The sequence below is a fragment of the Puma concolor genome, chromosome C1 (assembly GCF_028749965.1).
Source record: "Puma concolor isolate L17-30 chromosome C1, mPumCon1.1.hap2, whole genome shotgun sequence".
NCBI lineage: Eukaryota > Metazoa > Chordata > Mammalia > Carnivora > Felidae > Puma > Puma concolor.
In genome coordinates, this window is record NC_141674.1 from 34,734,727 (window position 1) to 34,751,487 (window position 16,761).

Sequence of the window (16,761 nt, forward strand, 5' to 3'; positions counted from 1 at the left end):
CACGGGTACAATTTAGCTGTTTTGGTTCAAGAGTCCCAGGCTCCACGACTCAGACAGCCAGGCGCCATTATAGCAAAACTTCTTTGAAAAAGTTGTTTACAATGTTTCAGTGTCCCACAGCATCAATTCCTATTCTTTTTTCATGCGCTCCCATCAGGCTTCTCTCTCCTCTGTAGCTGGTTTTGTCAGTCACTGATGACCTCTAACTTGTCAGATACAATAGGTAGTTAGCTGGTTCTTAGCAACATTCAGTTCACCTGAATAGTCCCTCTTTTTTAAAATGCTTATTTGATTTAGAGAGTGGGGGATGGGCGGGAGAGGGAGAGAGAGATTCCCAAGCAGGCTCTACCCTGTCAGCTCAGATGTTGACTCGGGTTTAATCTAACGAACCATGAGGTCGTGACCTGGCCTGAGGCAAAAATCAAGAGTCAGTGGCTTAACCCACTGAGCCACCCAGGTGCCCTGAAAGGTCCCTCTTTTGAATGCATACTTCTCTTGGCTTCTTGAAATATAATCTCCTGACTTTCTCCCTACTTCTGTTACTTCTCAGTCTCCTTGCATGAGCTTTCTGTTCTGCTGAATCCTACAGGAGGTCCTCAGGTTTTGTCCCCAGTCCTTCTCTCTAACCAGCTCCCTAATTGGTATCACTCACTCTAATGGCCTCATAACCACCACCTCTGTGCTGATAGCACCCACATTTACATTTACAGCCCTAACCTCTCCATGAGCATTTTTAATAGACACTTCAAAACCAATGTCTAAAATGGAATTCTTGTTTTGGCTGTCTCCAAATCTGCTCTTCTCCTTTTTCCATATTACCAAATGGTACAGTCATCACTTGGTTGCTCAAGCCAATAATCTAGGGGTTATCTTTGATTTCTCTTTTCCTCCCAGCCCTTCACCATTCCAAACCATTACCAAGTCCTGTCCCTTTTAATTGTAGAATATTCTCTAATCACCATCACCCCCCCCCCCCCAACAAACACTAACAGCTTTTTCTTGGAGAGCTCCTTTAGGTTTCTAACTGGTGTCCCTGCTTTGATCTCATTTCCTATAATCCATAAGCCTCAAAGAAACAGAGGATTATTTGTAAAACTTAGATCCTGTCAATTTCCTGTTTAAATTCCTTCAGTAGCTTCCCATCACACTTTGAATAAAGTTCAAACTGCTGTCCATGGTCTCTAAGACCATCCCCATCATGTCATCCCACTCTCTCCTTTGCTCACGTGGTGGAGATTGCCTGGCCCCTTTGCGTTTCCTCTAGCATGCCAAGCTCTTTCTTGCCTCAGATCCTTCCAATTTTCCTATGGGGAGGTTCCTTTCAGGCACTTAGTTCTCAGCTCACATTTTCCTATTTTGTTTTCTCTGTGGCACTCAACACCAAAGAAAATTCTATTAACTATTGGCTTTACTATATTCGTTTGTCTGCCCTTTTTGGATGAAAATTCCTTCAGAGCAAAGACCCTTGGTTCTGTCTTGTTTGCCATTGCATCCCCAGTCCCCCCAAACAGTGCCTACACACAGGAGGTACTCTGTGAGTCTGCTGGAATGAAGACACCGTGCCACGGAGCTCCCGGTATTCGTTTTGTACACGCAACAGACAGGGATACCTGGTCTACAGCAGAGAAGGTCCAGGCCTCCAGGAGCTTGTATCAAGAACCCTGACCTGGTGGGGAGTGGGGTGGAGGCTCTCCTGTCTCCTACACCCCTATCTGCCTCTGCCTCTGCCTCCAGCATCCTTCCTTGGTTTTTCCACTCTTGAGACTCCACAGGCCTGGAGTCTGAAACCTCGGTGTCCTTATCCCTACTTGGGCTAAACAGAGATGTTCAGAACGAAGGGTGGATGGGGGAAGTAGGGTGAGGCAGACATAAGATACAAGATATAGTGAAGGTCTGAGGTCCCCGGGCAGGACCCAGGTGCCTGCTGGGGCGGGGTGGGGCAGCGGCTGAAGGGTGGGTCGGTGGGTGAGCCCCTTGGCTCCGCCCCCCCCCCCCCCCCCGCACCGTGGTAGGTAGAAGCTGAGCGCGGTGATTGTGATTGTGGCCTGGTGGTGTGAGGACACCCGACCTGCGACCCCGAGGCGTCGCGTGTCAGCTGTCCTCTGGTGCGGGTCTGGACCCGCACACAGTCCTGATGTGCAGCCGACGATCCCAGGCTGAAATGGAGCAGGAGGCCGAGAGGCTGAGCCAGTGGCAGGAGGCTCAGCACCAGCTCGTGCAGGTGAGTCCAGAAGTCAGCACCAGGGCCGGCGGCGTGGGGGTTGAGGGGGTGGGGTGGGTGGGATGGATGCAGGCTGGCGGTGGAGGGAAGTACATATCTGGGGCATTAGAAGTATGAGGGATGGAGTTGGGAAGGGGGTGGGGATGGGAGATCGAGGACACAAATCATGTGTCATTTATGCAATTAATATCCATCGAGCATCAGCACCTCTGCTGGGAGCTGGGGGGTTAAAAAAAAGGTCCAGGTAACTCGTGTCGAGGGACTTGAGTATCCAGGAAAGAAGACAAAGTTAGGAAGTCAGCGGGGAGCAGGCAGGGAGGAAAAAATTACTAGGTGGCAATACTTTGCCAAGGCCCTGGGAATACAATGGTGAGCTCACTATAAGATATTATACCATTTTATTAATAAATCGCTGAATGATTGCAAGTGTACAAATTACTATGAAGAAGAACAGGTGCCACAGGAGCAAATAGCAGAGGTGTTTGAGTTGATTTAGGAGGTTGAGAAGACAGCTGAGGATTTGGTTTGGGACTGAGAAACTGGTTAGGTCAAGGGTTTGTAGGGCCAGAGACCAGAGACAGTATGCCTCTATGTTGGAGGAAATGAAAGATGGACAGAGACCAAGGCCAAGAGAGTGATGAGAGCATGGCCCAAGGGGAGGGAGGCAGGGATTCCCCGACCTTACTGAGATCATGGAGGGGGCTTCAGCCAGTAGGAAGCCACTGAGGATTTTAAATGTGATCAGTTATGATTAGATTTGCATTTTGTATAGAGTGCCCTGGTGGAGATGGGGGAGTTCAAGGCAATAGTTAGAAAGGTATTGGGATAATCCAAGTGAGAACTAAAATGGCAGCCTAACTAGGGAGGTGAGAGTGGAGACAGACAAAACCAAATAGATCCTGGACATATTTTGGAGGTAGACACTGCAGGAATTGGTAATTACTTAGACCTAGGTGGTGAAGGAGCCATCCAGCACACCTTACCAGGTTTCTGGCTTGCATGGTGGGCAACAATAGGGACATTTTCTGAGAGAGCAAAGGATGGGAGGGAACCAGCTCGTTTTTTTGTTGTTGTTTTTAAACCCCTCTGGTTGGGTGAGTGGAATGAATGGGAGTTTTAGATACAGTCTGTTGAAGTGCCTTTGGGCTATCCAAATGGACTGAGCATTGGGCAGCTGGAAGATTCAGGAGAAGTCTGCCCTGGAGCTACCGGTTTAAGAATAAGTGGAATATAAACCAAGATGGATCATTAGCCTGAGAAAGATTGACTAGAAATTTGTAGGTGAGGGAAACCAGTAGAAGAGATGGAGGAGGAGGGAGGGCCAGGGAGGAGGGAAGGAGAAAAATCCAGCAAGTGTGACAATGTGTTCTTGAGTCCAAGGAAGGAAAACATTTCAAGAAGAGTATGGCCAGTAGTCTCAGGAGCTCCTGAGAGGCCAAACAAGAAGGGATCTGACAAGTGTTTGGACTTAGTAGAGACAATGAAGGTCATCAATGACCTTTATGAAAGCTGTTTCTGTGGTGAGATGGGGGCCATATGGAATTTGGGAATAATAAAGCAAGGTAGTGATAAAGGCGTATTTTTTAGACATCTCCAAAGAAGTTTGCCTGTGAAGGATCAGGAAAATGAAAGAGGGCCATCACTGAGAGGGAGGAAAAAGGGGCTGGGCACCCCAGAAATACTCATCCAATAGACAGTGATCTGGGGCCTATTATGTGCCTACTTTATGCTAGTTGCATATAGTGGTAAATAAAACAAGATAGGATCTCCTCAGCCCTTCTAGAGGTAAAAAAAAAATTATTTTCAGGGCACCTGTGTGGCTCAGTCAGTTGAGCATCTGAATCTTTTTTTTTTTTTTTTTTAATTTTTAATGTTTTTATTTTTGAGACAGAGACAGAGACAGAGCATGAACAGGGGAGGGTCAGAGAGAGGGAGACAGAATCCAAAGCAGGCTCCAGGCTCTGAGCTGTCAGCACAGAGCCGGACGCGGGGCTCAAACTCATGGACTGAGAGATCATGACCTGAGCCGAAGTCTGATGCTTAACCAACTAAGCCACCCAGGCGCCCCGAGTGTCTGACTCTTGATCTCCACTCAGGTCATGATCTCACAGTTTGTGTGTTTGAGCCCCTTATTAGGCTCTGATCTGACAGCATGCAGCCTGCTTGTGTTTCTCTCTCTCCCTCTCTTTGCCCTTCTCCTTCTGTCATGTGCACTCTCTCTATTTCTCAAAAATAAATATTTTAAAAGAATAAAAAAATGTTTTCTTCCATAGTCAAAACATTTTCAAAACTACCAAAATTTATAATTTCTTAATATCATCTTGAATGTAATTCTTGTTCAAATTCCCCTAGTTCTCCCTAAAATGTCCTTAATGCTAATATGTCCAAACCAGGATCCAATTTAAGACCACACACTGCATCTAGTTGTTACATCTCTTGAGTTTCTTTGGAATTAGAATAGTTTTCTTTTTTCCTGACTGGCTTTCCACTTTTCACAATCCTAATTTTGTTTTATAGACAAAATCCTTCTTCTGGATTTATCAGATTGTTTTCTCATGGTATAATTTAGTTTGATATCCTATCTCTTGTATCACCTCTAAATTGGAAATAGACCTTAAAGTTTAATTGCATTCCTGATTTTTGGTGAGAATGTCTCAAAGATACAATGGGCTCCATCCTCATCAGGAGACATATCTGGCTTCCCCACATCGGGGGGTTGCTAGAATTAAGGTAGTGAAAAGCCTGGTTGATCTCATCTCTCTTTTCAAACTTAACATTTAGCCTTGTGGTCAGAAAGTAATCCATGTTATATGTTTCCTCGGATACATCCAAATGTCCAGTTCCCCACCAATCATCCACCTAATGGTGTCAACCAAATATTAATTTTTCCTTAAAAGTTTCATTAAGGGTTGTAAAATAATTTCCATTCCCACCATTCCTTCTACATTCATTAGTGTGCGTTCTTCTGTAAAATAGGATTTTTCTTAAACCCCTGGGCTCTTTTTTCGGTGATTTTGAAGACGTTTCCTCCCGGAAAGATAATAAATGATTAATTCTTTCACTTCAATTCACGATGTTCAAAGCTTCTGTTAAAACCAACAGTCATTATTCTTCTTGATTCTCAAACTGTCACAAATTTGGCCAGTGGGAACCCCTTCTGTGTCCTTTTTTAGACATTTAAAAAAAGGGTGGTAAAATCTACATCCATGTTTAAGTGTATAGTTAGTGGCATTAATCATATTCATGTTACTGTGCAACCATCACCACTATTAATCTCCACAGCTTTTTTCAGCTTCCCAAACGGAAGCTCTTTAACCAATAAAAAGTAGCTTCCTAATTCCATCCCCCATCCCCACCCCAAATCCCTACCAGGCCACCACCATTCTACTTTGTCTCTTGGAGAGCTCTGAATCCTAACCACTAGACCACCAGGTTCTGTTTCTTTGATTTTTGACTTCCTTAAATACCTCATATAAATGGAATCATACATTCTTTGTCCTTTTGTGACTAGCTTATTTTACTTAGCTTAATGTCTCACAGGCTCATTTGTGTTGATTTCCTTCTTTTTTCTTTTTTGTAAATGTTTGTCTATTTTGAGAAAGAGTGTGTGCACACAGACCCTTGTGAGCTGGGGAGGGGCAGAGAGGGAGAGAGAATCCCAAGCAGGCTTCTCGCTGTCAGCGCAGGGCCCTATTGCTGGCTCCATCCCACAACCATGAGATGATATTGACCTGAGCTGATAACCCACGGAGCAACCCAGGCACCCCTCCTTTTTTTAAGGCTGAATAATATTCCAATGTATGTGTATGCCACATTTTGTTGATCCATTCATCTGTAAATGGATGCTTGGGTTGCTTCCACGTTTTGGCCACTGTGAATGATGGTGCTCTGGACATGGGTGTACAAATATTTATTTCGGTCCTTGCTTTCAGTTCTTGTAGGTATATACCAGAAGCGGAGTTGTTGCATCACATGGTAATTTTATGTTTAATTTGTTGAGGGAATGTCATACTGGTTTCCACAGTGGCTGCACCATTTTACATTCCTACCATCAGTGTGCGAGGATTCCAATTTCTCTATATCTTGCCAACACTTTGGGTGTGGTTTTATGTTTTTGTTTTGATAGAAATCATTTTAAATGGGTGTGAAGTGATATCACATTGTGGATTTGATTTGCATTTCCCTAATGATTAGTTATGTTGAGCATCTTTCATTTGTTTATTACCCATTTGTTTATCTTTGGAGAAAAGTCTAGTTAAGTCCTTTGCCCATTTTTGAATTGGGTTGTTTCTATGTTAAGTTTTAGGAGCTCTCCATCTTTGCTGGATAAAGTCTCTATTAGATATGTGATTTGTGGGGTGCCTGGGTGGCTCAGGTGGTTAAGCGTCCGACTTTGGCTCAGGTCATGATCTCGAGGTCCAAGAGTTCAAGCCCCACCATTGGGCTCTGTGCTGACAGCTCAAAGCCTGGAGCCTGCTTCAGCTTCTGTGTCTCCCTCTCTCTCTCAGCCCCTCCCCTGCTCGCACTCTGTCTCTTTCTCAAAAATAAATAAATGTTAAAAAATTTATTAAAAAAAAGATATGTGATTTAAAAATGTTTTATCCCATTCTGTGGGTTGCCTTTATACTCTGTTGGTGGTGTCTTTTGATGCACAAAAGGTTTTAATTTGATGAAGCCCAACTTGATCTCTCTTTTTCTTTTGTTGCCAGTGCCTTTAGTGTTATATCCGAAGAATCATTGCCAGATCCATTGTTATGAAGCTTTTCTCCTATGTTTTCTTCTAAGAGTTTTAGTTTAGCTCCAACATTTAGTCTTTCACCCATTTTGAACTGTTGATTGTGGTATTAAGTAAGGGCCCTTCATTCTTTTGCATGTGGATATCCAGTTATACCAGCACCCTTTATTGAAAAGGCTGCCCTTTCCCCCATTGAATGGTCTTGGCACCCTTACTGAAAATCATTTGACCATATGGGTAAGGGTTTTCTCTGGGTTCTATTCCTTTCTGTTGGTGAATAAGTCTATGTTTAATGCCAATATCACATTTGTTTTTGTTTTTTTACTTTTTTAAAGTTTATTTAAGTTTATTATGAGAGAGAGAGAGAGCACGTGTGTGTGTGTGTGTGTGTGTGTGTGTGTGTGTACATGTGTGTACATAAGCAGGGAAGGAGCAGAGAGAGAGGGAGACAGAATCCCAAACAGTCTCCACACTGTCAGCCTGGAGCCCAGACTCTGGGTTTAATCTCACAACCGTGAGATCATGACTTGAGACAAAATCAAGATTCGGACGCTAACCTACTGAGCCACCCAGGTGCACCAATGCCAAGAATACACTGTTTTGATGCCTTGTAGCTTTGCAGTAAATTTTGAATCAGGAAGTGTAAATTCTCCAATTTTGTTCTTTTTCAAAGATTACTTTTGGCTTTTTGGGGTCCCTTGAAGTTCCATATGAATTTTAGTGGGTAGATTTTTCTATTCTTGCAAAAAATGGGATTTTGTAAGGGTTATATGAGATCTGTAGATTGCTTTGAGTAGCATTGACTTCATAACTAAAAGTCCTCCAATCCACGAACATTAAGGTGTTTCTCCATTATGTTTTTAATTTATTTCAACAATGTTTTTTGTAGTTTTCAGTGATTAAGTTAATCTTCTTAGCTATTTCTAAGTATTTTTTTGATGCTATTGTAAATTGAATTGTTTTTCTAATTTTTTTTTTTACAGATAGTTCATTGTCAGTGTATAGAAACAACTGATTTTTGTGTGTTGAATTTGAATCCTGCTACTTTTGCTGAATTTGTTTATTAGTTCTAACAGGTGTGTGTGTAATCTTTAGAATTTTCTACATGTAAGACTATCATCTGGGAGCAGATAGTTTTACTTTTCCAATATGGATGCCTTTACTTCTTAAAAAAAATTTTTTTTAACGTTTATTTGTTTTTTTTTTTTTAATTTTTTTTTCAATGTTTTTATTTATTTTTGGGACAGAGAGAGACAGAGCATGAACGGGGGAGGGGCAGAGAGAGAGGGAGACACAGAATCGGAAACAGGCTCCAGGCTCCGAGCCATCAGCCCAGAGCCTGACGCGGGGCTCGAACTCACGGACCACGAGATCGTGACCTGGCTGAAGTCGGACGCTTAACCGACTGCGCCACCCAGGCGCCCCTAACGTTTATTTGTTTTTGAGACAGAGACAGAGCATGAACAGGGGAGGGTCAGAGAGAGAGGGAGACACAGAATCTGAAACAGGCTTCAGGCTCTGAGCTGTCAGCACAGAGCCCGACGCGGGGCTCGAACTCACGGACCGCGAGATCATGACCTGAGCCGAAGTCGGCCGCTTAACCGACTGAGCCACCCAGGCACCCCTGGATGCCTTTACTTCCTATGCAATTGTTCTGGTTAGAACTTCCAATACAATGTTAAATAAAAGTGGTAAAAACAGCCATCCTTGTTGTCTTGATCTTAAAGGAAGAGCCTTCAATCCTTCATCATGAGTATGATTCTAGCTGTGGGCTTTTCATAAATGCCTATATCAAGTTGAAAGTTTCTTTCTATTCGTTTTTTGAGGGTTTTTTTTTTTTTTATCATGAAAGTTATTGGATTGTTTCAAGTGCTTTTTCTGCTTTTTCCCCCTCTATTTTACTTTGATTTTCAGATGTTGAATCAGCCTTGCATTCTTGGGATAAATCCTATTTGGTCATGTGGTATACTTTGCTTAATATGCTGGTGGATTTGGTTTGCTAATTTTTTGAGGATTTTTTTTTTTTTGGAGAGGGTATCCATCTTCATAAAAGATGTTGCTCTATTGTTTGCTTTACTTGTGTGATGTGTTTATCTGGCTTTGGTATCAAGGCATGCTAGAACGAGTTAGCAAGTATTCTCTCCTCTTCAATTTTTTGGAAGAATTTGAGAAACATTTATATTATTTAAATGTTTAGAATTCACCACAAAGCCATCAAGTTCAGGGTTTTTCTTTGTCCTGGAGGCTTTTGATTGCTGACTCGGTCTCTTTTACTAGTCACAGGTCTGTACAGATTTTCTTTCTCTTCATGATTCAGTGTTGGTAGGTTTTGTCTTTTTGGGAATTTATCTATTTCATTTAGGTTATCCAAACTGTTGGCATAAAATTGTTCATAGTGCTCTTATAATCTTTTTCATTTCTGTAAAACTGATAGTAATGTCCTCACATATTTTTCTTGGTCAATCTAGCTAAAGGTTTTGCAATTTTGTTAATCTCTCCAAAGAACTAACTTTTGGTTTCTTTGATATTTTTCTAATATTTTCTTCCTTATACCAGCTTAGGGTTAGTTTGTTCTTTTTCTAGTTCCTTAAGGTGTAAAGTTAGGTTGTTCATTTGAGGTTTTTTTTTTTTTAATTATAAGCATTTATAATGCTTATTTTTATTTTTTAAATATTTTTAATTTTTTTTAATATTTATTTATTTTTGAGAGAGAGAGAGCATGTGAACAGAGGAGGGGGCAGAGAGAGGGAAACAGAGGATCCAAGAAGGTTCTTTGCTGTCAGCACAGAGCCCAATGCGGGGCTCTAATTCACGAACTGTGAGGTCATGACCTGAGCCAAAGTCAGACGCTTAACTGACTAAGCCACTCATGCATCCCGAAATTCCATTTTTAAGAGGGACATTGTATAGAATATTTCGTATTTAAGTTCAGCATTATTTTTACTTCTCTGATTTTTATAATAGAATTTTTCATTTTCTGAAAATCCTGATTTCTCACAATATTGTTTTAAAGCGATTTTATCATGGAAAGCAACACTCAAACAGAAAAGTGCATTTAAGTAAGTGTACAGCTTAATGAATTATTACAAAGTGAAGACCTCTGAAACATTGCCACCACCATAGCAGCTCCTCCAATGCCCCTTATCATTGTCCCCTCCCTCCCCTCTAATATAACTTGTAGCCCATTATCTGTACATAACTTCTTTGAATTCCTCTATTTCTGCTCTGTGATGTTTCTGTAATTGGTGTAAAAGCTGAAATTGCTTTCTTAAATTTGCTTTCTTTGTGTGTGTGTGTGTGTGTGTGTGTGTGTGTGTTTGAATGTTGCTCATTTTTCCTTGCTCTGTGGCAATATTTTTTCTGGTGATTTTTTTTTTCTTTTTGAGAAATTACAATCATTAATTTCTGTTTTGGTGTTTAAGTGTCTTTTATGGATACTGTATTTTTTACTTATGCATTGGTTTTCATATTTGAATGGATTGGTCTTTTCTTGACTGTTCCAGTGGATGAATAGATGGGAGATGGTGGGGTTGCTTTTCCAGTTTCTCAGCTCAAGAACTATCTCTAATGCTACAGTAATGGGCAGCTTTAAAAAAATATGATTCTTGGATCCTGTCCTGTTTCTACCACCATTATCTTCCTTTCTTTCCTTCACACCAATTAGTCACCAAGGAATACTGCCTCGGACTTCCAAGCCAGTCCCCCACCATTGTTAAAAGTCTGCCTCTTTTCCTTCCTTCCTCCAATGCTTGATCTCAGACTTGTCCACAGCAGTTCCAACTCAGGTGAGACCCTCTTCTGTAGGTAAATATTTGCAGATGGTTTCTAAGTTGTGCTACAGCCATGACCCATCTGAAACTTTGTGGGTTTCTTAAAAAAAATTTTTTTTTAATGTTTATTTATTCTTGTAAGAGAGACGGTGCAAGTAGGAGACAGGCAGAGAGAGAGGGAGACACAGAATCTGAAACAGGCTCCAGGCTCTGAGCTGTCAGCACAGAGCATGACACAGGGCTGGAACCCATGAACTGTGAGATCATGACCTGAGCGGAAGTCGGACGCTCAACCGCTTAACGGACTGAGCCACCCAGGCGCTCCTGTGGCTTTCTTATTATGCTGATTTTGGATGTTCTTTCACCCTCACACTTAAATATAATCTTTGAGGGTTTTCTCAGTTTTGCTGAAGGTATAGGTTGTGGAATATTTTATTTGTTTTCTTTGTTGCTTTTCATGAGATAAACAAAAACATGCCAAGGGAAAAAAAAAATGGCATGAGGCACATCTAGGCTTCCACTGTGCTCCCATCAGCCGGACCTGCATCTCAGAAAGCCCAAACTGGAGAATGGCTTGGAGGCAGGATAATCCAGGCAAGAGATATTGGAGGCCTGGATGAGGGTGGGAAGGAGGGAAAGTGGAACTGGAATTTGAACTAGAGTGAATTTCACCTGACTCTCTCTCTCTTCAAGGATACTGAGAAGTCCATGTCCATCTTGGACACGTCTCCATCTCCTGGAAGCAGTGGAGTGGACACCTCTTGGAATGACAGCCCATCAGACACTCAACACTTCCCTCAGTGCACACAGCTGGAGAGGATCCCCTTGGCCTTGACTGAGGCACCCAGGCAGAATGCAAGTGATATGGGACAACAGTTCAGTATGTTGTTGCCAGAGCATGGCGTGAGCTACTGCTCCCAAGTGATTCACACTCCTTCCCAGATGATTTACTGTGAGGGGATGTCTCCCTCCCAGCCAGGAATGATGATTTTCAAGAGGTCCCAGATGATGGCCTTAGGAGAACCCAGTATTCCAGGGATGGCCATGAACTTTTGTAAGAATCTAAGGATGCCCTCCAGTGGTCTGCCAGTCTCAGCTCCCAATGGAATCTCAATGATGTCCCACATCAATGCACCCACAATTTCTTATTCTGGCCCACCAACGGTACCTTCTAATAGAGACTCTATAACACCTAAAATGGTATTGGCCCCAACCATGTCTTCTACTGAGGCTCAGGCAATGCTCCCTTCTTTGGCTCAGATGTCACCCCCTAGAGATCCCCATGATTTTAGGATGCGCCCAGCTGGGTCCCCATCATTGCAGGCTTTAAAATCCCAGTACTCTCTCATGAGCCAGCCAGCCTCCCCGGAAGACTCCTTCCTACCCAAGCAGCCCATACAAGCTCCACAGCGAGCGGAGCGGAACTCCAGGGCCCAGGAAAGGGCTCCCAGGAGATCCCCAGTTTCAAGGCCTTACTCCTGCCAATATGAGAACTGTGGAAAAGCCTATACTAAGCGCTCCCACCTCGTGAGTCACCAACGCAAACACACAGGTGAATGAAGTGTCAGATAGGAGGGGTAGGGTTGGGTGGGGTGGAGGAGTCTCTGGGCTTTAGATTTGTGCTGGACCACTGGTTTGTAATGCCTTGAGGTTAGCTTGTCATCCTTCAAGTTTGCAGTCAAGCTATATTGGCCCCACCAATTTGCTTTCCCATGGTCCAGTGTGACTGTGTCAAGATCATGGGGACTACTGATGGTGTTGCCTCCTCATTACTTTCCTGTGGTTTTCTTTTGGTTTCTCAGCCTTGACTGCTCTTCCTCATAGAGTGAGACTCCTTCCTATGCACCTGCTGGCCTATTGTTAAACTTAATTTCTTCTGTCCCTTGTCACCCCCTCCCCCCAGGTGAGAGGCCTTATAAATGCATGTGGGAAGGCTGTACATGGTCTTTCTTCCGTTCCGATGAGCTTGGACGACATATGAGGATACACACCAGATATCGACCATATAGATGTGATCAGTGCAGCCGACAGTTCATGAGATCTGACCATCTCAGGCAACACCAAAAGACTCATCTGCGGGTGCCAGGATCCCCAGACCCACAGACGAACAATGAGAAAATGGCTGGTCCTCCTGCTCTTGTTCTTTAGGTCAATCTCTCTCTTTATTTTAGCTTCTCCCAGATCCTGCCTGCCTCTGACCAGCTAGTCTCTGGAAGGTGTAGGCTTAGATGAAGACAGAGAAAGATTATGAAGTGGTGTTAAAGCCTATATGAATTCTGGACCCAATCAGAGACTTCTCAAAAACCGTCTTGCATGCCCTCACCTCTCTGGGGCCACCTACTTTTCCCAAGTTTAGCCTCATGGGAAGATGGAGGAAAGTAGAAATTGGAAGCTTTATAAGAAAGCTCTTTATCTTATATCACTCCCCAGCTTAAAACCCTTTAGTGACTCTCTTTTGCCTGCTATGTAAAATCCAACTTCCTTATCTTGGTCTTCTATAGTTTCCAGAGCCAGACTATGCTCAAATCCTGAATTTACCATCTACTAGCCATGTGACCTTGGGAAAGGTCCTTGATCACTTTACCATGTTTCCTCTTCTGGTAAATGAGAAAAACAGTATTGGACTGCTTGGGACACTTATGTACAGAATCACATTCTCTCTGGTATTCATCAGCCATAAGCCCAGAGATTGTCTTGTCCTACAGCTTCCAGACTTGCATGGAATGTCCCACTTCAGGACATGGGATCTGGCATCTCAAATTGCCATTAACAACCCAGAAGTGTGCGGGAGTTAATGCTCTTGGAATAACATTTGACTAATGGAAGATGGAAGAGAGTCAGGCAGATAAATTCCTTCTTCCCTCCCTTTCCTCAATTGCCACAAGGCACTCTTTCCCCAAAATGTACAGCCAATGGGAAGACCTCCCATGTAGCCAATGGACACACCTATGGTGTTTCCTCAAGGCTTGTCATGAAGCAGGACCCAACTGCTATCAATTTGCATTACCACTAGTTCTCCCTGCCTTGCTTCCCTTTACTTAGTGCCCGGGGTTTGCAGTTCTCAAATAAAACATCAGCACTTAGTTCTTGTTTTAGGCTCTGTTTTCTGGGTGACTTGGGGGTGGAGGACATTAGACTGGGGCAGAGAAGGAAGAGCCCTATTGTAATTTCCCCTCCTCCCTTCACTGAGCCCAGGTACGTGGACTACCAAATACCAGGTATTAAAGGCCCTGTCCTACCTCGTTCTTCCCCTAGGGCTGAGAGCATAATGACTCTCCTGGATACTCAGATAGTTTTGAACCTCTGTTTCTGGACTTCTCAGCTAGCCATTACACTGACCAGCAAGCTAATAAAAAGGAACTTGCCCAAACTCTCAGGTGGCAGAACTGGGATCCCAACCAGAATCTCTCTACTCTAGAGATGATACCTTCTGCTGATATTGCCAAGCACTTCCAGGAGATGGCCACAGAAAGACGAATCAGGTCCAGTTCCTGTGGCCAAGGGGCCATCTTGCTCTAGGGCAGAGAAGTCCACCTAAGTGAGGTGGCCATGGAGAGGGGGAGCACCTAAAGGGGAGGATCAGAAAGGCTATCTGGGGGAGGTGACCCTTGAGCTCAGGGAGTATATGTAACATCTAGTAATCCCTATTGTTGTAATAAATTAAGCAGGTGAATGAAGAGGAAAGAATTCGACAGAATGCTGGACCAACACAACTGCTCAGAGGAGAGTCAACCTGCAAGCTTCCATTCATTTGACCAATGTTCTTTGAGCCCACTACAAAGAGCATCACAGCTGTGGGGACTCATGGTGAGGGGCACAGAGTCAATGGAAGGGTGTGTCAGGGAAGAAAGACTTCTCAAAGAGGTGCCTGAGTCAGACCCGAAGAGCTTGTGGAGGTTAACTAACCTCCCATTTCCTGGATGTCTACCCTTGGCCATGCCCTGTGTTGGACACTAAGGACTCAGAGCATGACAGTGCCTTGCAGTGGAGCATAAAAACCACAGATAAACATTCTGAAATCACTTAATGTTGCCATGGAGAGGAGCCAAACCTCTGTGGGCTCAAATTTATCTGGGCATTGTGGAAGTCCCACAGATTTGGTGACACCTGTCACCCTCATCCCCACCCTGACCCCTTCCTGCATGGCCACCTTGGTCTGTTCCCCTAATGGCCCCAGCGTACCTGGTCTAGGCATCCAGGTGCCCTCTACCCAAACTCTGAGTGAGGGGAGTAGGCATGATAAATAAGGGCAGGGGGTGCTTGTTTGTGCCCCAATGACTTACCCCAGGTCTCAAGTGCCTGAAATCTCTTAAATTCCCACCTGGGCACTAGGTCCCTTCTGTGAAGTGGAACATCTCAAGCTCAACGGGCCAGGGCTGGTCTCCATACCCTGCCCCAGCTGGCTTACACTTATCCCTGCCGGTAAGGTCAGCAGGCGAGATTGCTTGTTGGGCCTCAAGAGAGAGAGGTCTGTTGATGACCCATCACTCTCATCAAGGAATGGAACTGAGAGGAGCCAAAGTGGGCAGGGGTGTGCCACATACACTACATTGGTGGGCAAAACAGGTGCCTGCCCCTGTGGAGGTCACAATCTAGTGGAGGAAGGACATAGAAGTGTATGGAATGCGGTGAGGACAAATATCAGGGACTTGCTGTAATAGGACAAGGGGGCTCCCTAAGGAAATGTGGTTTGAGCTCAGAGGTAAGGACTAACTGGGAGTTAGGCAGGTAAGGAGGTGAGGAGGTGATTGGAAGAGAAAATTCAGTCTATCTTTTATTTAGAGGTTACCTTATGGCAAGCCTTGGCTAAGCCTGTCTCGGTATTATCTTATTCAACACTGGGCAGCATAGTGGGTGGGGTAAAGACCTTGTGGGCTCCCAAGTAAGAAGTAGATTTTGAATCCTGCCTCTGCCATTTCCTGGCTGTGTGGCCTTGGGGAAGTTATTTATCTCTGCACCAGACAGCAAGGGGCAAGGTTCAAGCTAAGGAGGATTCAAGGGGACACCTTCAAGCTAAGGAGAGAATTAGTTACATTGAAAAGGTTTCTTCTGCTTAAGGGAGAGGGAGTGATTTCAGTGTTCCAGGTGAGAGTGGAAGGTGCTTGGGCGGGTGTGGCAGTGTGGCTGGAGAGTAGCAGAAAGATTTGCGAGGAAATCAACCTAGGTGATAGCTGGATCAAGGATGACTCCTGGTTTATAGCTTGTGTTATAAGTGACACAGAAGGAGAATGGATGAAATTCATTTAAATTATTTTTCTATTTTTAAATTGTTGATGTCTCATGCAAAAAATAGTTTGCTTATATCATTTAAAGTAATAACTTATTTGCCCTTATGCCGCCTTTGAAGCCTCTGTGTTCCCCACTGACCACATTCCTCATCTTCTGCAGAGGCTCCTGAAGTTTGGTTAATCTTGTGTTTGCTTTTCTTTGTTTTTAAACCATATGTATACGGCTCTTAAACCACAGAGTGATTTGTTTTATGTGGTTTTGAACTTTGTTTATTCTGTTTGGTGTTCATTGAGCATCTTCAATGTACAGGTTTATTGTCTTAGTGAAATTTGGAAATTTTTTGGCCATGTTTTATCAATTTTTTGCCCCCCCCCTTCTTTTTCCTCCTGACACACAATCTGCCCATATAATAGACTATGTGATATCATCTCACAGGCCACTGATGCTCTGTCCATTTTTTTTTTCAGCCTTTTCGTTCTCATTTTTTTTTTTTCAACGTTTATTTATTTTTGGGACAGAGAGAGACAGAGCATGAACGGGGGAGGGGCAGAGAGAGAGGGAGACACAGAATCGGAAGCAGGCTCCAGGCTCTGAGCCATCAGCCCAGAGCCCGATGCGGGGCTCGAACTCACGGACCGCGAGATCATGACCTGGCCGAAGTCGGAAGCCCAACCGACTGCGCCACCCAGGCGCCCCTCGTTCTCATTTTAGATGTCTTCAAGCCAACCGCTCTTTTCTTCTGCCATGTAATCTGCTATCAGTTTTTCAGGTTCTCTACTTTCCATCTCTAGAAATTCCATCTTGGA

General features: G+C 43.8%; 1 protein-coding gene across 2 annotated transcripts; it reads left to right on the forward strand.

Annotated features, from left to right (window-relative positions):
• The first annotated feature begins 2,036 nt into the window (after positions 1-2,036).
• On the forward strand, positions 2,037-13,809 carry KLF17 (KLF transcription factor 17). 2 transcript variants are annotated; one of them, XM_086716759.1, is made up of 3 exons: positions 2,037-2,221; positions 11,420-12,278; positions 12,630-13,809. In XM_086716759.1, the coding sequence occupies exons 1-3, from the start codon at positions 2,135-2,137 to the stop codon at positions 12,872-12,874; spliced, it is 1,191 nt and encodes a 396-aa protein (XP_086572885.1). In that variant the 5' UTR covers positions 2,037-2,134; the 3' UTR covers positions 12,875-13,809. The 2 variants fall into 2 exon arrangements, with proteins under 2 accessions (XP_086572885.1, XP_086572884.1); XM_086716758.1 differs by lacking the exon at positions 2,037-2,221 and adding an exon at positions 10,634-10,741.
• The last annotated feature ends 2,952 nt before the right edge of the window (positions 13,810-16,761 follow it).